The sequence below is a fragment of the Anneissia japonica genome, unplaced genomic scaffold, assembly GCF_011630105.1.
Source record: "Anneissia japonica isolate Jap-2015-1 unplaced genomic scaffold, ASM1163010v1 scaffold288058_len748972_cov163, whole genome shotgun sequence".
In the NCBI taxonomy this organism is placed as follows: Eukaryota; Metazoa; Echinodermata; class Crinoidea; order Comatulida; family Comatulidae; genus Anneissia; species Anneissia japonica.
In genome coordinates, this window is record NW_022701645.1 from 576,210 (window position 1) to 598,961 (window position 22,752).

At 35.0% G+C, this 22,752-nt stretch overlaps 1 protein-coding gene across 2 annotated transcripts in view; it reads right to left on the reverse strand.

Annotated features, from left to right (window-relative positions):
- Window positions 1-22,752, reverse strand: part of LOC117103676 (dimethylaniline monooxygenase [N-oxide-forming] 2-like) — a 27,108-nt gene that overhangs the window by 2,401 nt on the left and 1,955 nt on the right. Inside the window, exons 1-3 of one of the 2 annotated variants that reach the window (XM_033244276.1) lie at window positions 4,689-5,012; window positions 2,116-2,568; window positions 557-612 (exon numbers count right to left, since the gene is read on the reverse strand). In XM_033244276.1, the coding sequence (XP_033100167.1) occupies window positions 557-612; window positions 2,116-2,568; window positions 4,689-4,803 (624 nt within the window). In that variant the 5' untranslated portion in view covers window positions 4,804-5,012. Of the gene's footprint in view, window positions 1-556; window positions 613-2,115; window positions 2,569-4,688; window positions 5,013-15,704; window positions 15,761-17,805; window positions 18,259-22,752 lie in introns of those variants that run through there. The other variant, XM_033244275.1, reaches the window with a different exon arrangement.

Here is a 22,752-nt window from a genome sequence, read left to right on the forward strand (position 1 = left end):
GAGTAAGTAACAGTGATTGGGTGGACGGAAGGGCAAATGAATGAATGCATAAATTAATGATTGAATAAATGATTGAATAAAATGTGAATAATATATATAACATGACTGGCTGAATGCATATGAATACGAGTAAGACAAAATAAATGAACTCATAAACACACCGATTAAACGAATAAAATGAAAGACCAAATGAATAAAAAAATGAATGAATTGATGAATGAATGATTGAATGAATGAATGAATGAATGAATGAATGAATGAATGAATGAATGGATGGACAAATGGATGATTATGGATAAATTGATGAAACGAATCAAAGAATGAATATCTAAATGACCAATTATTTAATGAAGGAATGAATACTTTAACTGAAGTAAATTAATGGATCTACCGCGGATACATCAAGTAAGGTATTTGGCCATTATTTTGTTTTTATTTTATTTTTAACAATAATATCTATAGAATTGGTCCCAAAAAATGTATTTTACTGTTTAAGTTTCAACGCATGGACAAGAGAAGCATAAACATGTGGATATAAACACAAATAGCAGTATACCATTTTCGCATAACGACTACAATCAACAGAAATATCTCCTCCAGAGAATGCAGCCCCTAAAGAAAAGAAAAACAATTTTCTATTCTCAGTTGAGGAAAAACAACTAAATGTTTAACGAATTTGGGATTTTAAAGTTAACATAGTAGAAGGTGTATTAGGCCTAAATAATTTTTATTTTAATGTGTCCGATTTCCGTGACGGCAGCATTAGTAGCATCAGGGCAGTCAAAAAGGGTGTAAAACTTCTACAATATTGGGGCTTGAAAGTTCTCTATTTAATAGATTTTAGGGTCTCGCATTCTGTACAATTTACGCAGAACTTGTTTTCTGCTTGAATTTCTGTGACGGGGAGACTGTAGTATAATGTTTCTGCTAGGATTCGATCAGGACCAAGCACTTTGTTTAGAATAAACAAGCGACAGCTTAGTGAGACTCTCAGAGCAAAGAGGTGGTGTACATAATGGAGTATTTAGTCCTGGTTCACTATGTTAAATGAAGTATTTTATATTTCGTATTAAAGGAGAGCTTTTTCATCAACTGTAATGTTATCAATGATTCCCAATCAACATAATATATGTATAACTAGGAACGTTCCTCTGATGTGAATTTTCTCTGAAAATTTATAAGTAGGAGTTTGAAACCAATCCGACTTACCATACTTTATTTATCGTCGTGGTAGCAAAAAATTTACTATACGACAACAGCTACAGCAACAACAACAACACGACACAACAATTTCAAATAAATTAGAATATTTTATGGAAATTAGGATGGTGTTCAACATAAATTTCCTGAGTGAAATATTAATTATGCAATAAGCAATTAGCATATTCACACACGTACGAAAAACAATAGCTCTTCTTCTTATTGCCATCTTGCATTGTTCCAAAGGTTTGAAACCAATTGGACTTAACACACTTTAAGTTTTCGTGGTTTTAACTAGCCTACATTACCTAATTAGTGAAATATGAATTATGCAAATGAGCTATTAGCATATTTGCACAGTTACCAAAAACGATAGGCTACAACTTATTACAACGTTGCATTCTGCCAAGTTTAAACCACTTGGACTGAACCAAACTTTAGTTATCGAGAAAACTAACCTAAATTTACCTGATTAGTGAAACATCAATTATGCAAATGAGCAATTAATATATTCACACACGTACCAAATACAATAGGCTCCGTCTTCTTATTACCATCTTGCATTCTGCCAAGTTTAAAATCGCTCGGACTTACCAAACTTTAGTTACCGTGGTAACAAACAAGTGACCAACAACGACGACAGAACACAGGTTAAAACAATAGCCTCAATACAGTTTCGCTCTTTTGGGGAGGCTAATAACAGACTAGCAAAGATAAAACTATTTGCTAGACAAGACAGTACATGTTAATACTGTAACTTAATCTACCAGGTATTGGAAAAATATCGGTTTATTATATATAACATTATTATAGAAGTTAATGTTGGATATATGGATTAGGGCCTAATGTTTCGAAGAACGAAAGCCAAAACAGTAAAAAGTGACAGAATTATTGGGATAGTTATTTTCATCTTACCAAGAACTACAACAGTTTTTCCTGCATAGTCCGAGCCTCTTCTGAAGTACTGTGAATGTATAAGCTCTCCAGTGAACTCTTCTGCCCCCGGAATATCCGGCATGTAGGGGACCGATTGAAGACCCGAACAAACTATTAGCGCGTCTACCTCGGTTTCGCTGACATCATCGGGATTGTCGATGTTTTCGGACTTAATTTTCCACCTTCCAGATCCAATACTCACAATATTTATTACATTTTGGTTCAAGCGCACGTATTTCATCAAACCGAAGTGATCAGCGTACTTCTGGTAGTACGCTTCTATTTGTCTTGGAGTTGGAAAAAGTGGATATTCCTCAGGGTATGGAAAGTCACTCAAACTCATCATCTCCTTACTCGTGTTGGTAGTAAGAGAATTGAATGAATAATTGAAACCATCTTTTTTCTTCGCTGATTCGGTGTACCACAATCCCCCTAAAAATTAAAGAATAGGCCTATACTGTAAAAAAAAGTTTAACAAACATAAAGCTAGACCTCAGATAGGGCTTACAACATTTACTTAGTAAGCTGCATTTGCTTTTGGTTGGATTTCTAACACCCACTAATTCAGTGGCTGATCCAGCAGAAAGGAGAGCTCGTGATGTTACCACTTATTCTGATTTTTCTATTGATTGACGACGAACACACTTTTTTAGTTATCGTGGTTCAATTAGGTTTTATTGTGCCCCCTCCCCGGTCAGAAAACCTCTAGATCCCCCTGCATTCGGTGGGGCCGGTGGTCCCGTTTTACTAGCCACTCTTTTAACATTTTCACTCAATTTCATACTAGTAGGCGGGAGTGGTGTAAATGTAGAGAACATTTACTCGAAAACGACAGGTTGTTCCTGAAAACCCCTTGGTGGGGTTAGAGACCCATTTAATAGCTCCACCTTTTTAATTGTCATACTGGTATGCGGAAGAGTGTGTAAATGTAACGATTGCTAGAAAACAGCAGATTGTTCCGGAAAATCCCATGGTGGGGTTACGGTGTGATACCCCCTCATTCACAGTGCTCATAAAAATACATTTTGCTAGTCCTACACAATGGCACTGGGTACATGCGGTAACCTTTTGTATTTTGACTGACGACAGTTAAACTGATGACACGTCCACACAGAAATTTCCCGCGACCCAATGTAGGCTCATGACCGCTGGTGTAGGCCAAGTACAATATAATTAGGCCTCAATAATTTCAAATTGCCAAAAAAAAAAAAAAAAAAAAAAATAGCATTCAAAAAAAAAAAAAAAAGCATTCAAATAGACCTATCTTAGCGGAAAGAATTTTACCCATGTATAACGATTGCTTTCAAATCGGATGAGATTATCTTTATTAGATCAACTCTAAAATAATTTGGCCCGAACAAACAACTTAATCAAGAACCAAGGTTGTACAATTTCGCAATTTGGCGGTTGGCTTTACCCACCAGAACAAGAACCCACCCAATAAAAAGTTACCAGTCTAGTTACTATGGAATGCACGATACAATGCTTCCTGGGAAACTTTTTTTTGTTTTCTCATACAATGACCTGGGCTTTTTGTTACATACTTTCTTGAAATTTTACAAGTTTTTAGTAAAGAATGAAATCATAAATAAAGAAAAAGCTATTTTTGTTCTGATTTTTTTTTTCATCTTCCATCCCGTTTTCCTATGTTTATACACAGTGTTTGGCCGTCCCATACTGTGGTGATTGGATCTTCTTTAAACGTTGTCCAAGCAAAGACCATATATTAAAGATGTGCAAATTAAAATATGACGTCGATCTACATATTTTGAATATTAATAAATGGGTAATTAAACTTTATTATAAAGCAATTTGCGTTGTCTAAAGCGTTTCAAACTAGCTACAGTTAGGTAAACGCAAAGTTACCGTGCAATGCATGAACAATTTTCACCCTCAACCTGTGAAATTACGCAATGTTGACGAGCTGGAGGTGTCGGGTTGTAAATCCATAATTGCACATAATCTTAACCAAAACCATAGCAGCTTTGATTCGAGTCTTCCACAGTTGAGTGATTTTTCATTTTGATTTTGTTTTTATTTTCTAATTTCAATATGAAGTTCTCATAGCAAGTTTAGTTTGTATTACTCTTATCGCGGCGTGTCCGAGGAGTCACACAGGTTCCTGTTTTTCTGTATTGCCAATAAAGAGATCTTGTATCTTGCAATGTGGCAATGAGAATTTATTAAAAAAACAAGTTATGTCTGGAAAGCATCATCCGCCATAAATATATTTTATCATATTTTTAATTTGTTTGCATTGTATAGGCCTATCATATAACATAAAATGCATTATGAAAAAGGACACATTAATTCTCAGTAATTAAATAATTTTAAAAATGTGTCCCTTTAATTTGAATACCATCATCCGTTTTTTACGGCCCAACACTGAAACAAAAGCAGTGCATGAAGTTTTTTTGGAAGTGCACTGGAAACATCAAAGTTTGGGTGCGGCCCTCTCGGTGTTAAATCGAAAGTTCAGTTTGTAACCCCTGTAACATAAATGTGTGTGCATAAATGAATGCATTAAAATCAAATGAGCAGATCAGACTCACCAACCCCTGAAGACCTTTCAAAACATATGGGCTGCAAATCTTCCTCCAAACAGCTTTTAATTGACACTAATCCACTAGCACCAGCTCCAACGATGCCAACAGTTTTAATAGCCATCTTGGATTTCAAGTTTCACAATAGTGAACCACAATAGTGAACCAACCAGTCTGCAACACAACCACTTTGTTCGCATAAGGGCAAATGCAATAAGACCGCACATGCGCACATTATAAAGACCCTGGGAAAGTTAAAATTAGTAATAGTTACTGTCACGCCATGCAGGTACCGAGTGCATTTATTGACAATATGAAACAAGATAAAATGTGAAAAGATGAAATGGCCACTCCAACCTTTTTAAGAACCTGTACGGAAACGGCTTTCAAAATTATATTAACATATACTTATATACCAAATATTTGTGATACATATATAGTGGTATATGTATTTGATACAACGATCATATTTGAGTTACGTATGTTGTAGAACAGGCATAGAAATTGGTAAGTATATGTATATATATATTCTTGAATGAACATTGAAATTTGACTTTTACAATGCCTTTAAATCGTTAGACCTACATTTTCTTCAATATTTTATACAAAATTAACTATATGTGTTGTAGAAATTAAAATGACAGCAATATAATATATAAAACAAACACCTTGACAATCAGTTTATTGGATTGAAAGGGATTGCAGGGATTACCAATTTGAATATAGAGAACTGTTTTTATTGAGCTAATACAATAAATTCAATATTTGAATTGTTTAGGATTATATTACATAAAATTGAAAAGAATGTATTCGTTGCTTTCGCCTGTCACCAGACACGTTTTGGTAGTTTAGTAAATTTCAAGTACTATGTAAATTAGAATATGCAAATAATTATAAGTGGCGTAACCGATAATGAACGACCCTGGTTCAAGAGTACAGTCGGGGCCATGGACGCAGTCAAATTGACTGACCACGTCTCAACTAAGATGTTTACAACCGGTGGGTTGGTTTATACGAAAGCCTATAGGACCACTGAATATATATATTTTTATGTCGGAATTACGACTTATTATGTCAAAATTATGACATACGTATGTCGTAATATCGACATACGTTACGTCGTAATTACGACTTATTTTATCTTTGTTAGAAATTGATCAACTCCGGTGATTGCAGATTGATCCATTTGAACAATGTTATCTCTAGTAGGCTTAGACGTAAAGGACATAAAATTGTACTTCTTCAGGTCCCTAAAAACTCTCAAATTTAAATAGAATATTCACGAATGATGGGTTTCAGAAATTCATTATAAGGTCATTAAAATTCTACGATACTTTGTCGGAGCTTCCAGGGACTTTTCCCCAAATCCCCTCCAGGCCTTTGCCGCTTGACAGTCAAATTTCAAAAAGTCTACTTGTAAAACCTATCCGTAATCATTCGAATAAACGCCCTGATTTTTGTTTAGAAGGGGTTCTGATGGGCCGTTTATTCGAGACGGGTTTTTTTGGTGTAAAATATATGTATAGGCCTCTAACTATAGGGCCTACTCAAATAAACGCCCCTTTCATTGTAAATGTGAACTACAACACATAATTACCTTGAAAATGTATTATGTATAGGCAGGATTTTCGATGGGGAGGTGCTTTTTGTAAGCAAAGCGGACCTTAGGCTGGGGGCGCCTAGGGCTTCTTACACATCTAGATGTGTATAAGAGACAGGTATAGGCCTATCATATAACATAAAATGCATTATGAAAAAGGACGAAGCCACCGGAAGCTCCGACAAATTAGCATTTTGAGGGCCTTATAATTGATTTTTGAAACCGCCAGACGCTCCGGCAAAGTTGCATTTTAAGAGCCTTTTATACATGATTTCTGAAACCCAAAATTAGTAAATATATTACCTTTACATTTTTATTAATTTGGATGTTGCACGGACCTGAACAACAGTTTTGTCCTTTACATTTGTAGGCCTACAGATAAAATTGATCATAATGGATAATTCTGCAATCACTGGAGCTGAAAACTTTTAACAAATTTCATACCACAGTTATTAAAAATCAACGGTTAGTAGAGCTGGCAAATAAAATGCAATGCATACATTTTGCGATAATTACGAACGATTTTAGTAATACCGTATTTATTCGATTAAACATATTAATTCTATTAATGTTCTTCAGTGGACTTAAATTTCCTGAGGTCCGCACCCTCTGCACCCATTTACCATACTAATCAGGCTTGCTGCTTTGGACGGTATGTCAACGAATGTTGTCAGGCATAACTTGTACTTTACGCATAATAAGTCGTAATTACGACATGAAAATATATATTTCAGTGGCCCTAATAGGCTTTCTTATGTTTAGGAGCAGGGGTCTCTCCGATTTTTTTATACTATTTTGACAATTTTTTAAATTTTTAAATGTTCTCAGACGGCATCTTTGAAGAGCCAGCTATTGGCTGGACTGACTATAATAACATTAGCATTTCTACTTCTTATGACCAAAAGAATAAGCACATTCGATATTTATTGAATTGGTGTTTTTTTGTATCTATCAGATTAGCCATTGAACAATGTGAACGATTACTTTGTATATTAGTTTTACAAAATGGAATGGATCACACCTGACGACATCATTAGAAAAATTAATAGGCTATCGTTCACTATGCATGAGTAAAATTCGAAAATCCAAATCAGATTATAAACACGATCCCAAAAGTTTGTGGGATTAAACGAATAAACTTATAGAGAAAAACATAAATTCAAATATTCATTTAAATCTTGATTGTAAAAATCTTGGCGATTATTATAGGAACAGAAATTTCAAACTCAATTAAAGAAGAAGACACAGCAGAATGGAAACCCCCAAATTGTATTCGCACTCTAAATTTTACAATACTTGTATCTGGCGATATTGAAGGATCTGGCATTTTATATCTTGATGTTCATAATTTCGATACTAGGCTACTTGCACCACGCAATATCGCGACATTTCTATGTTCCATTATAAATTAATCATTAATGAATAGTATTGTTGCAAATCACTGAAAAGTGTCATTGACCACCCCATACAAATGTAAAGGCTACAAAGCCCTAAAAATTACAGATCGTGTAATAGATGATTGGCTAGAATCCGTTAATGATCGCAAAATGATAGCCGCGTGCTTTATCAATATTTTTAAGTGTTTTGACACAGTAAATCATACTTTCTTAATAGAAAAAAAATGAAAATTAACTGATGCGTTTTGAGAGATCAGGAGCCTCATCGCCAATTGCACATTTATTGATATAATTCGGTGTTGTGCCAGTCATCTTGGAAATAAATTCAATCTTTAGATCGCTTTATCTACGGCTATTTGCTTAAAATTCTTACTTTTATCAATAAATAGTTTTTATTTGTATACACTAACGCAGGCCTACTATGGTTACTGTACTTTTATTTTATATTTGCAAAGCTAGCTTTAATGGTCTACTCTATGTGAGTAAACATTACAGTTTCCCCCATTGAAACTATCCAAATTTTTCTTCTCTTCCTGGAACCTAATGAATATCCTCTTATTTTATTAATATTCATGTAGTGGGTACAATAGCAAGGTGGTTTGTGTTGCTGCGTGCCGACACATATGGGAAGGTAGGGTCAACTGTGACTGATACTAAACTGAACTCTGTTTTGGCTTATCAGTTCGATTGAAGATAGTCAAGATATATATACACACCCAAAACAAATCAAATAATGGCGGTGCAAAGAATTCAAAAGTGGAGGGCGAAAATACTTTCTGATATGAGGATGAAGACTTCCTCAGCAGCTACATAGTTGGGGCTAGCTACGGTTATGGTAAATCGATGGCATTCTCAGCCAGATAGGCCTATGTAATTTTCTTTTTTTCCCATTTTATTTGCAATCTCTCAAATTTAATCTACCCTTACGATTAAATTGCTAATTTTAACGAGAACCACATAGCCTAGCAACTTTCAAAACAATCCTCTACTCTTTTCCTAAGAATGTACTGCGTTCTTTAACGTGCACATGGGCCATAAATGCACAAGGGACCAATGGCTTAAACGTCTCATCCGAAATACGGTGCGCTATTGTAACTTGTATTTCAGCTCTAGCTGAACACAAGGAGAAGCAGCGATGGGAATTGAACCGGGGACCTAGAGATCTCCACGGTTCAGCGCACACACAGTGGCTACCACCAGATTAGCCGACTGAGCTAAGCTGCTCTCTTGTGTATACAGTGTTAAAGGAAATAACACAATGAAGACAATTATTTCTTTATAAACGTTTATTTACTATGACGTAGGACCTATGATAGGCCTACTGAGTTTGAACTGGGAATACGTGAGATAGAACATGGGAACAGGGATGTAGCACCACGCCAATATTTTTTATAACCGCCACTCTCGAATACACGCCGCACTGAAACCTCCAAAAATGATTCGGTACTTTCAGGTTTTAGGAATTTTTAAAAAATAAACTGTACTGTAAAATCCAATGGTCTCAATATGTAGTTGCACATAGAGTAGAAATATTTTTAACACTCTCAAATACGTTAAAGTTCAAATTTATACCCCTTCCCATTCCTTCGATCCTCTCAACAATGAGTTTATCTATTCCATAAACCAACTTTAAAACTATCAGCTACTGATCTTTCACTTACAGCTACTACTATCTGGAACTCCCTACCATTACATCTTAAGACAGGTGAGCATAAAAATCGGTTGGAGGGCCAAGTGAGTTTTTGATTTACCTCCGAGGTTTCCAAAAACTTTAATGCACGGGCTGCTTTTATACCACTTTATTTTCAGTTTTAACTTTCTAGAGACGATCGGTGTCGGACCGCAAAAAAAAACAAGGTGTTTTCTAGTCTAAAATGTTTGGCGGGCCGCAAACAGGGTTTTTAATTCATCTTCGCTGGCAGCAAAAGAATCACTGTCGGGCAGCATGCGGCCCACAGGCCATACTTTGCACACCTGAATCTTGACAATAATCAGGACTAATATCAAAAGGTTACTTTTTTAGGAAACATCACAACTTTCAGTCATAAGAATATTTGATTTCGTCGTCGTCGTCGTCGTCGTCGTCGTCGTCATCATCATCATCGTCCTCATCATCCCACAAGACGTTTCAGAGTTCATCCGTGTACGGAGATACCGTCTTAAGTTGAGAACGAATCCTATTAAGCACTTTAATTACCAGTGTGCTGAGAACTAGTGCTGTTCAACAATACGATGTGCAAATAGTGAAAAGTTAGTTACTTTCATTCCAACAAATCCCCAGTGGAGTGTTCTATCCCTTAGCATTTAAAATATATATTTACTCTACAGCATTGCATTTAACCTTTGTAAATAATTTATAATTCAACCAATGGCTGCCAAAAGTTCAATGGGATGTTGTACTACTGTTATAAAAATAAACTCTAAACCAACATGCAACAGTAGTGCAAATTGTAAATGGTAAATGCAATTTAAATTAATAGATGGTATACAATCATTGAATTTCGAATTGCAGAGCATAAACAAATTTGATGCTTCTGACTTCATCAGCAGATATCCATACAGAGCACTGTTTTTAAATAGAAGGCAGAGGGCGCTATTCTATTATATATATTTCATATAAGTGCCTTTCCTCATATGATATGCTGCCTTTCTAAATCAGATCAGGAATCTCTACAGCCAGCCACGGACAAGCTGTAAGAATTGACTGTTAATTGAGCTGATTATACAAAATCAAATCAGATGGGTTAAGCTGAAATTATAACATAGTAAGATATATATACTGTCTCTTATACACATCTAGATGTGTATAAGAGACAGTAGGTAGTGACCAGTGGCACTCTGGTCGATCGTTGACGTGGTTCTGCAAATTGCGAAACAAATTGAATTGAAGAGGGTTTTCAATTGTGTTTCATTACAAATTGACACATTATTTGATCACTTTCAATCACCAATTTATTGAACTGATTAAATTTTCAGGGTTTTCAAGGTTTTCATTGCAGTGTATCTTTAAGCATAAGATAGATGGGTGGGCAAATTGTCCTACGTTAGATCTAAAGAAACTTACCCCAAGTGACATAGCATGTGCAATACCAAACTTACGAGCATTCTTAGCCAAATTGGTTTGAAGTGGTCTGTCAGACCGATCTTGCCACCACGATACATCTTACCTGTCTTCCCATCGAGCTCTGAAAGTGCTATTTCAGGTGATGTGCTTGGATAGGTCACCACTGGCATCTGTAACAATGTAAATAACAAAAATGACAATATCGATTATTGACAAAAAACAATTGTTATTACAGTACCACATGCATCATAGTTCCTATGTCCTATCACTTAGTATCTTTTTAATACATTACACATTATGGGCCTAAAGAAGAGACATGCTTACAACAATCATATAATCAATGTTATCCATCGTATAAAAATAAAAATGATAAAAAAATAAGAAAATAAAAATACAGAGCACATATGAACGACTGTACCAGATCAATTTAAATGTAGGCCTACTAAAAATGATAATTCTAATATAAAAAAAATTAAGCATACAATAACATTTACATTATAACTGAGGTATTACAACCCTACACAGTACACTATAGTCTAAGTCATTTCATCAAAAACAGTGGTAAAAGGATAACTTTATCAGGAAACATCACAACCTTTAGTCGTAAGCATATTTGATTTTAACATTGTTTTATAACATGCGCTATAAAAAATTACTATTATTACTACAGGCTATTATTATTATTATTTTTTTTTTTTTGTTCTGATTTTTTTTTTTTTTTTTTTTCTTTTTTTTTTCCCACTTTTTTTTTTTTTTTTTTTTTTCTGCACTGGGTTTTTCCGCCTGGCACTTTCCCATGCTTGAACCTTTCCATGCTTTATGTAGAAGCATAAACCATATATCAAAGATGTGCCTCCTAATATTAAGTGTAAATCTAGGATGGGATGTGCATGTGAAGACCAATTAAAGTGATTTAAGGGCAAACAGTCTACACCAGATATTTGAAAAACCGATCTAGTAAAGAAATTTAACATTTTTGTGACAATCCGAAGTAGGGTGTGATATGAGGACTATTCAAAGGAAAACGTCCCAGACCCAGATACTTCAAAAACGAATCAACTGATCTGAATGAAACACTCGGGAAAGTTTATCCAAGTTACAAGGAAGAAATTCTTATATGCTGGTAACGATACAGTTTAGGGTGTAAATTAAATTTAATTTAAATTTCTGAGGTCCCACCTATATCTCTTAAAAAAAAATAAATGGGTATAAATGAAATTTTCTATAATAGTTTTTCCAAGGTCTAATAAAGAAATGATTAAATTTTTGTGACAATCCGGAGTAGGGTGTGGATATGAGGATCATTCAAAGGAAAACGTCACAGGAAAGATATTTAAAAAATGGATAAACTGATCTGAAATGAAGCTTTCGGGAAAGTTTATTCAGATAAAAAAAAAGAAATTATTATGTGTTGGGACGATCCAGTTGAGGATGTAAATGTGAGGGTCATTTAAATTTCTGACGTCCCAGACCTAAATATCTCTAAAAAGTTGCAATGGGTCTAAATGAAACTTTCTATGATAGTTCCTCAGGGCCTATAAAGAAATTACATTTTTGTGACATTTTGTGGAAAACGTCTCAGACCAGATATTGCAAGAACGAGTCAACTGATCCAAATGAAACTGTCGGTAAAGTTTAACCAAGTTACAGTACAAGGAAGATATTATTATGTGTTGCGGACGATCCAGGCTAGGGTGTAAATTTGAGGGTCATTTAAATTGCTTACGTCCCAGTTATAAATGGATGAATATTAAATGAAGAAATGATCAAATTTTGGTGACGATCCGCAAGTAGGGTGTTGATATGAGTACATAATATGTCATTTTTTAGACAGTTTATTAATATGTAAAGGCAATTTGCGTTTTCTAAATCATTTAAACCGGCTGCAGAGGTAGACTCAAAACTACCGTGATATCTATGAACAGTTTTTGCTTTCAGTCACTGAATCGCTATGAACGGAAAATCCACTGGCCTATACAAGGTCGGCTCATATAGCCAGTAATATAATGTTATAGCCCACTGCAAATATACAACGTGTGGTCGGTTAGTAATGAAGACACACAACAGGTTAATGTTATACTCACGGTGCTTTATACTGTAGAAAGCTGCAGCAAAAATATTTGAACTGAACTCAGATTCTAGATAACTCAGACCTCAGATCTCTGATCTGAGTTTTCAATATCTAGAAATCTAGAAAACTCAAGACCTTAAAATTAATAGACCATTAATTAAAACTCTCCTCTAAAAATAATGGTATGGTCTAATTGTTTAAAGATCTGAGTTTTCTATAAAACTCAGATCCACAATGTGCATAAAAAAAACCCTTTTTATATTTATAAAAGACTGTTTTAGTTAAAAATCCCCTCTAAAAATAATGGTATGGTTTAATTATTTAAAGATCTGAGTTTTCTAGAAAACACAGATCTTTAAACAATTAGACAATACCATTATTTTTAAAGAAGAGTTTTAATTAATGGTCTAGATCTAGAAAACTCAGATATGAGTTTTCTAAAACTAGAAAACTCTGATCCACATCCGGGTCTATTTATTCTAAGGTCTTAGTTTTCTGGATATAGAAAACTTAGATAGAACTGAGTTTTCTAGACACCCAAGTTCGACCAAAGAATAATAAATAAGACTGGCGTACGTGATAATTATGCGATACAGTATTTAAATACTCGCGGCCATCTGAACGGCAGATTATGGTTTACGCCCTCTAGAAATGGATACAAAATTATTATGAAATTTAAGCGAAACAATAACATTGATTTCATTTGAATACATTTAAACGTTAAATCAACGAATTTGAGATTTTGTAAATTTAACACACTAACTGTTGCAGTATTTACACTGTGCATAGAGAAAGCACTGTGTTTGATGTTGATTGATTTTATTGTTATACGTACAACACGACAGACTGACAGGCATTGGATTTTATTAGTATAGATTAGCGTCTAAAGCTGTAAGACCATGGAAACACCACAGCCCCAAAAGTGGCCTTTAATTGGAGGGAAGCCTGTATTCTAATGGTATCGGGTAAAGACCGGACCATATTATTGGTAAGTAGACTGACTAGGGCCTACTGAGTCTTGCAGTCATTTGCTAATACAACACGTTATCTATTCACCTATACAAAAACTGAGGTAATCCTTTTTTGGAACAAAATAATTATAGATTGAAGAAAGCCAAACAATTCTCAAGACAAAAAGTCATACAGACAAGCATCTATCCTCAATGAAAATTACAGAAAATACTATGTTCTACTTATTTAGAGTTTATTGTCATTTTCACTATATATTTGTGACTACAGTAACTATTTCATTAATATTGGTCAAAATTTCTAAATATTCTCCCTCTGGATAAAAATTCTAAGGATTATATAATAATTATTCTACAAATTCAATTTTATTAACCCGGTTGTTGAACAATAAGTTTTAAATATCATAAATGGTCTTCAATTATCAAATAGCATTGGTCTTAATTTATCAAACAACCGCACTATTATTACATGAAACGTCTGTGCAGGCCTAAGCTATCTTGCAATATAATCCTAACATCACAGCAAAGAACATCACACCGACTACAACGCCTATTGGAGCCAAGGTATGCAAAAAGTTTCTATAAGGCACTATAGAAACACGCGTTTTTGTTGCCATCACCGTTTTACGCGGACCATCTAGCAGTGCATCCATCGCACCATCCCAAGAGTGCGGTCCTTGAATACGGAACATGTACGGATACATCGTGCCAAAAGCAAGCTTCATCGCAATTCTAGGGCTCGTGAATATGTAACTCCAAAAACTTGGGAAGGCGCCAATGCTCCGTGCGAGATCAAGTATGTACGGCATCCATAGCACCTGAAAATAAAGTAATCAATTTTATATTGAAAAAGAGGTATTCCTATCGTGAATAAATCATTTTACTAATGTTGACGAAAGCCAATACTCTTTAATTGGATACCAACTCACATATGCATGAACATGGCCATGATCTTTTATGTTAATATCTGACACTTCTTTAATGTCTTTTCTCATCGCATCTTTCGATGGTAATTTAAATTTTCCTGTGAAAATGCGCACAACGTAACGAGACTGCATCTCATATGCATAGGCTTGAGGCCCAAGACCTTTGAAGAGACCGATAGCAGCGAGAGTAGGTACATCTGGGTCGAAGATGTACTTGTACAATTGAAGTTCTTCGAGAGAATCTGAGGGAGTAAGAAATCATAAGAATAAAGTGGTCGGCTATTAAAAATTTAAATACCATGTAGTCGATTGCTTAGTAGGCCTATAGAGATTATGGAGGACATCATGTTTATACATTTATATATTTAGTTAAAAACTTGCCTCTGATTTTTTTACTTTCTATGAACGGAAAACTCTTGTTATACCCTGTCGCTATAATCAGAACATCAACGTTGTCTACGCGTGAACCATCCGTGAACACAACACCAGTTCTTGTCAGCCTTTCTATTCCAGGTTTTACCTTAATGATAACAATACTGTAATATTATGATGATAATGATAGTAACAATGATGATAATGATAAAATAATTATTTTGGCGGAGGCAACAAAAATGATGCTTATTGTAGTAATGATTTTAATGTAACTTAAGTTAACAGTAGGTTGTAAATAATTAATATTCAGTTGAAATTATGTGAAGATACTAATACATCAATGGATGGACAAATGGATGATTATGGATAAATTGATGAAACGAATCAAAGAATGAATATCTAAATGACCAATTATTTAATGAAGGAATGAATACTTTAACTGAAGTAAATTAATGGATCTACCGCGGATACATCAAGTAAGGTATTTGGCCATTATTGTGTTTTTATTTTATTTTTAACAATAATATCTATAGAATTGGTCCCAAAAAATGTATTTTACTGTTTAAGTTTCAACGCATGGACAAGAGAAGCATAAACATGTGGATATAAACACAAATAGCAGTATACCATTTTTGCATAACGACTACAATCAACAGAAATATCTCCTCCAGAGAATGCAGCACCTAAAGAAAAGAAAAACAATTTTCTATTCTCAGTTGAGGTAAAACAATTAAACGTTTAACGAAATTGAGATTTTCACATAGTAGGAAGTATATTAGGCCAAGTAAATTTTATTTCAATGTATAAGATTTCCCCCGACGGATTAGTATAGCATTCGTAGCATAAGGGCAGTCAGAAAGGATAACTATAAAACTGTATGTAGAGTTTGTTTGCGGCCTGAATTTCCCCAACGGGTAGAGGGAGGGGGGAAAACTTATTTTAAGGTTTCTAGCCATGATTCCATCAGGACCAGGCACTTTGTTTGCAATAAACAAGCGACAGCTTATAGTGACACCCTCAAAGAAAACGGATATGTTGTACATATTGGTAGTTCACTATGTTAAATACAGTATTTAATATTTAGTATTAATGGAGAGCTACTTCATCAACTGTAATGTTATCAATGATTCCCAATCCATACAATATATGTATAACAGGAATATTCCTTTTTCGCTGCGCAGTAAAGAATAGCCTCTCGACGATGCATTTTTTCTCTGATTGTAAAGAGAAGTTTGAAACCAATCCGAAGTACCAAACTTCATTTATCGTAGTACTGTATGTAGCAAGCATTTTAATACAACGGCGACAACGACAACAACACAAAAAAAATATTGCAGTTTCAACTAAATTTGATTTTTTTATGGAAACTATGATCGGTGTTAATTACACGAATGAGCAATTAGTATATTTACACACGTACCAAAAACAATAGGCTCCGTCGTCTTATTGCCATCTTGCATTGTGCCAAGTTTGAAACCGATTGGACTAATTATCGTGGTAACTAGCCTAAATTATCTGATTAGTGAAATATTAATTATGCAAATGAGCAATTAATATATTCACACACGCACCCAATAAAATAGGCTCTGTCTTCTTATTATCATCTTCCATTCTACCAAGTTTGAAACCAAACAAACTTTATCGTGGTAACAAACAAGTGACCAACAATGACCACGACAACATAGAACAACACAGGTAAAAACAATAGCTGAGACAAAATTAATTTTGCCGACAAAAGGACTTTTGTAGGTAACAGATTTTATTTTGTCACCACAAAATTCTATTCTGTCGACAAAAGAACTTTTGAGGAGGTGGAGCAGCCCACCTTTTGGGCTTGGTTACTTGGGTAGTGACGTCATCTGTATGCGGTATTTAATCAAAACATTAGATACCGAATAACGAGGCTGACTGTGTGTCAAATTTATACGGTGTCGCTTACAACATCTTTGAAGTGCATGAACTCGAGCAGTAAGAACAATAACAATGCGAGTACTGTACTGCATACAGATCACGTGACAGATCAGAAGCAAAAGAGGATGTTCTGTTAGCGCGTTATCCAGCAAATGAGGAGGCGAAGCCTCCTCATTTGCATAACCTCGTTCTGTTGACAAAATAAATTTTGTTACCTACAAAAGTCCTTCTGTCGACAGAATAGAATTTTGTGGTGACAAAATAAATTCTGTTACGTACAAAATTCCTTTTGTTGACAAAATAGCATTTGTGGCGACAAAATTAATTTTGTCTCAAAAAAAGTTATTTTGTCAACAAAATATCATTTTGTGGTGACATGATAAATTCTGTCTTATTACAAAAATATAATTTTGTCGTCAAAATAGAATTTTGTGGTAAAAAATAAATTCTGTTGTTCAAAATCATGATTTTATGATAACAGAACATATTTTGTCGACAAAATAGCATGACAAAATGGCATTTTGTCGACAAAATAGCGAATGTCCCAAACAGCGACCCGTACCCATGGAGCTTCGCTACTTTGGGGAGCATAATAACAGAGACTAGCGAAGATAAAACTAATTGACTAAGACAAGACAGTAAATATGTTAATGCTGTAACTTAATCTACCAGGCACTGGAAAAATATCGCTATATTACATACCATTACATATCATTAATATAGAATGTTGGATTATGGATTTATGTTTTGAAGAACGAGAGCCAAAACAGTAAGAAGTGACAATATTATCGGGATACAGTAGTTATTTTTATCTTACCAAGAACTACAACAGTTTTTCCTGCATAGTCTGAGCCTCTTCTGAAGTACTGTGAATGTATAAGCTCTCCAGTGAACTCTTCTGCTCCCGGAATATCCGGCATGTAGGGGACCGATTGAAGACCCGAACAAACTATTAGCGCGTCTACCTCGGTTTCGCTGACATCATCGGGATTGTCGGCGTTTTCGGACTTAATTTTCCACCTTCCAGATCCAATACTCACAATATTCACGACGTTTTGGTTCAAGCGAACGTATTTCATCAAACCGAAGTGATCAGCGTACTTCTGGTAATACTCTTCCATTTGTCTCGGAGTTGGAAAAAGTGGATATTCCTCAGGGTATGGAAAGTCACTCAAACACATCATCTCCTTACTCGTGTTGGTAGTAAGAGAATTGAATGAATAATTGAAACCATCTTTTTTCTTCTCCGATTCAGTGTACCACAATCCCCCTAAAAATTAAAGAATATACTGTAATTAAAAAAAGGATTAAACATAAAGCTAGACTTCAGACGGGGCTTACAGCATTTACTTAGTAACTTAAGCTGCTTTTGGTTGGATTGCTAGCATCTGCTACTTATTTCTTAATATTATTTTTAATCACTATACTACTAGTATATCCTCATTTTTTAACATCACGATATTAAAGAGCTTTCGATTGCAAGACGACGGTAGGACGTAGAACGTAATGACCTAAGACGCAATTTGGCCAAATCTACGTACGCAGAGAACGTAGGACGCCCGGAAGGACGGTCACGCGTCGCGCAAAACAAAACCTCCCTATTAACTATATACTGTATAAGCACAAAAACGGTGAACGTGCTCCTTTATCAACGACAAGACTGCTATGTTATTTGTGGCAGAAATAGACACTACAGTAATTAATTTTCGGTGTTTTGACTTTGTGACCTTTGACACCATACTGTGCATTATATCAATGCTATGTGCAAATGTATGGAACGCCAAAAGGGCAACCTTGAACACTTCAACGATTATACAAACAGTACCAACGAATACACAGGCACTCCAATGAATGTACAAGCACTCCAATGAATATTGAAACACTCCAACGAATTGTCTCTTATACACATCTAGATGTGTATAAGAGACAGGGATTGGACATTGTGTTGACTCTGCATTCGCTGTGAGAATGATATGCATGAAATTGAAATGAGACGCTTTTTTACTGCCACTGGTACAGTGGTAGGGCCCTATCTATTTAGTGGTAGAAACACTCCAACGAATGTACAAGCACTCCAATGAATGTACAAGCACTAACGAATATAGAAACACTCCAATGAATGTACAAGTACTCCAACGAATATGCAATTAATTGAACACAATGCCCAGTACAATGACAACGTTAGGTTATATCTTGGTGTTTTTTTTTTTTGGTGAGATCGTGATGCCTGCCAAATTTTATAAATACCGTGCCTAGGCCCTAACTAGCTAGGCCTAAAGCAAATAGTTTGGTTTTGAGGTTTGAGCATGGATGTATTTGACCCCCAGAATTGGGGATTACGCAACCATAATAGACAAATAACCTCCTACTAATGAAAATTTATAGCCCAGAGTAGCTCAGTCTCTGACCTGAATGACCTTGTACACTTTCTTTTCCTGATTTCTTGAATCCCTGTGCTTTGAGGAACAGCTATTTTTAAAGAACTATTTAGTTTTGATATACTGTATTAAAATACTTATAAACTAATTCTTTTATCACCATATTTGTTTTAAAATTACTGATATTTGTTTTGTGTTATTAACTGTACTGTATAAAAAAAATGTTACGGTTGTGAATTGATAATTGTTGTCAGAGCTCATACCATATTGTAATTCTATTTTCTATTTTATTCACCGCTACAATTGCCATAAAAAACGGACATATCTCAAAAGCACACACACACACCCACCCACACACACACACATTACAATTAACATTGGTAAGTATTTACAGGGACTCAGGATGAAAAACTGTTACGTCGTGCGTTGCTTCAGGAGGTAATTAATCATCAATTTAGCCTCACAAGCACATCGCTCCGCAAAAACTAATGTGATGCAGCAGGCTCCTTAATTGAATACTGTGACCGACCTTCCACAATGTAAACAATTATTTTTCCCCATTAAAAAACGGTTGCATTCTATTGTTAATTTGTCCTATACATTAAGGTAAGCCTATGTACATGTGCCTGATCATATTAAATAAACCTACACAAATCGTTACAAGTAATTCTTGGGGTATTACATCTAACGGAAAACCCAGAACCGGTGCAAGATTGAGGAAAACTCGAAAATTTGCGGAATACTATACTGTATCCAAGTAAAACGGTACCGGGTCTGAATATTGTGAATTATAAATTTCCGACTGTAACGTTAACCATGTCCCTGCTATAAAGTTGTAGCACAAGTCCTTGGTAATATAGTGGAGTACAGGAAGATATGTATTTATAAAAGTTGGAAGGCATCACAGTCTCACAAATACAAATAGATTTAAATATAAAATAAAAATCAATAGTGTTACTTTATAGATATTTTGTTCAACAAAAGAAATTCAATTATATCTCTTACCATTGCATTCTGTACTGGTAGGCCTAATCATTTCAACGAAACAAAGTGTAATTTGTTTAACATTGCACTGTCATAATTCTGGTAATAACATATTCTTATTATTATTACGCATTCATTGCTTCTACTGTATATACATTAGATTGTTTCTATATTCGATGAAGTGTTTCTATATTCATTGGAGTGTTTGCATATTCATTGGAGTGCTTGTACATTCATTGGAGTGTTTCTATATTCGTTGGAGTGCTTGTACATTCGTTGGAGTGCTTGTACATTCATTGGAGTGTTTCTATATTCGTTGAAGTGCTTGTACATTCGTTGGAGTGCTTGTACATTCATTGGAGTGTTTCTATATTCGTTGGAGTGTTTCTATATTCGTTAGTGCTTGTACATTCATTGGAGTGTTTCTATATTCGTTGGAGTGTTTCTATATTCGTTAGTGTTTGTACATTCGTTGGAGTGTTTCTATATTCGTTAGTGCTTGTACATTCGTTGGAGTGTTTCTATATTCGTTTGAGTGTTTCTATATTCGTTGGAGTGTTTCAATATTCATTGGAGTGCTTGTACATTCATTGGAGTGCCTGTGTATTCGTTGGTACTGTTTGTATAATCGTTGAAGTGTTCAAGGTTGCCCTTTTGGCGTTCCATACAAATGACGACTTGTGACAGTAGTCGTCTTTATAAGATTTTAGGTTGTTTACCCTAGTTACCCCTGTGTGAACTTTGACACCAAGCGGTGAACATCCTGAGTATGGGAGGTTCGCCGAATACACTGACCAAGTCTGATTTAAATCGGCCCCACCGTTTGGCACTATTAAAATGTGGCCAGAAGAAGAATCAGAAGAACAGAAGAAGAATGAAGAAGATAGAACTCGGTCTTCCTGCGGCTGACTGGGTTATTAAACTTGTGTTTTGGTTTAGTATCGAAAATTTGTGAAATTCGAATATTGTTATAGTGACTGCATTAAGCTTTCAAAACAATCTGATAGTACTACGTTAAAAACAAACTGAATAAATATACTTGTACAATGGAGCTTTTATTTAGTATCTGTATATAATTGAAGAAGAAATATGTGGTAGACACCATTAAAAATAACTGATGCCTAGTTGTTGTTGTAAAGTGGATTTGAATAATTATTCATTCATTAAACAACATTTATTTCCGTAAATGTTAAACAATATTGATAATAAACATTATTATAACAAGAATATATGTAAATAAATTAATAATATGAAAAACGATTAACTAGGATCTTTAATGACAGATATAAATATCTTTTCACGACAAAAGAATTCCTCTTAAAATATGTTTTAAATGTAGTAGTAGTATCCGACGACAAGCAATCAAGAAAAAACTAAACTGGAACAACTCTCTCGACACGAAATACCTCTGTCCGCAAGCAATCAAGGAAAGACTAGGCAAGAACAAACCCGCGCGACACGAAAAGTTCAGTGTATTATACAAACGTTGAGACCGCTACACAACGGCCTTTGCTTCGAGATTTGAGCATGAAGGCAAGGCAAAAGCAGCTTTCTTAGCTACCGGTACGTTTTTTGTCCGCTGATCCGTTAAAAAACGTATTTCATTTTTATTTTATCACTGAAAACAACTACTGTAAAATGTTTAGCCCATAAATATGATTGTGTGAAGAAAACATTAAACAATATTTTAATTTGGACCTTCAAAAAGCAGTTAAAATGAAATGGCTATGAATTGTTTTTTTTTTTTGGGGGGGGGGGGGGGGCCCCTGGGGGGGGGCGCGCTAAAGCCTGTTCTGCTCCCCCTCTAAATCCGCCCCTGCTAGCTATCATATATTAAAGATATGCAAATTAAAGTATGACGTCGATCTACATATTTTGGGCATTTATAAATGGGTAATGTAATGTTCAAGCAATTTGCGTTGTCTAAAGCGTATCAAACTAGCTACAGTTAGGTTAAATTACGCGATGTTGACAAACTGAAATGCACACAAGCCTACGAGTTGTCTAGCCACTGGTTAGAACTCTATACACAACCTAATTGTTGCAGCGCTGACTCGAGTCTTTATAGCGTCGAATGATTTTTCAAGAAGAAGACATGTTTTATATGCAAGATTTTGTTTTTACTTACGTTCTCATAGTAAGTTTAGTTTGTATTACTCTTATCGCGGCGTGTCCAAAGAATGTCACACAGGTGATTGTTTTTCTGTAATGCCAATAAAGAAATCTTGACATCAGCTTCCAAAACCAAAACATTTTGAATAAAGCAAGAAACAAAGAGTATGCAATATAACCATCTAATTTATTTTCAAATCCTCATTCTTGAAAGTGAAATTCTATATTTTGGAAATTTTGCATGAAATCAAACACGCTGTCATGGTCGAGGTTGCTTCACCTATCACGAT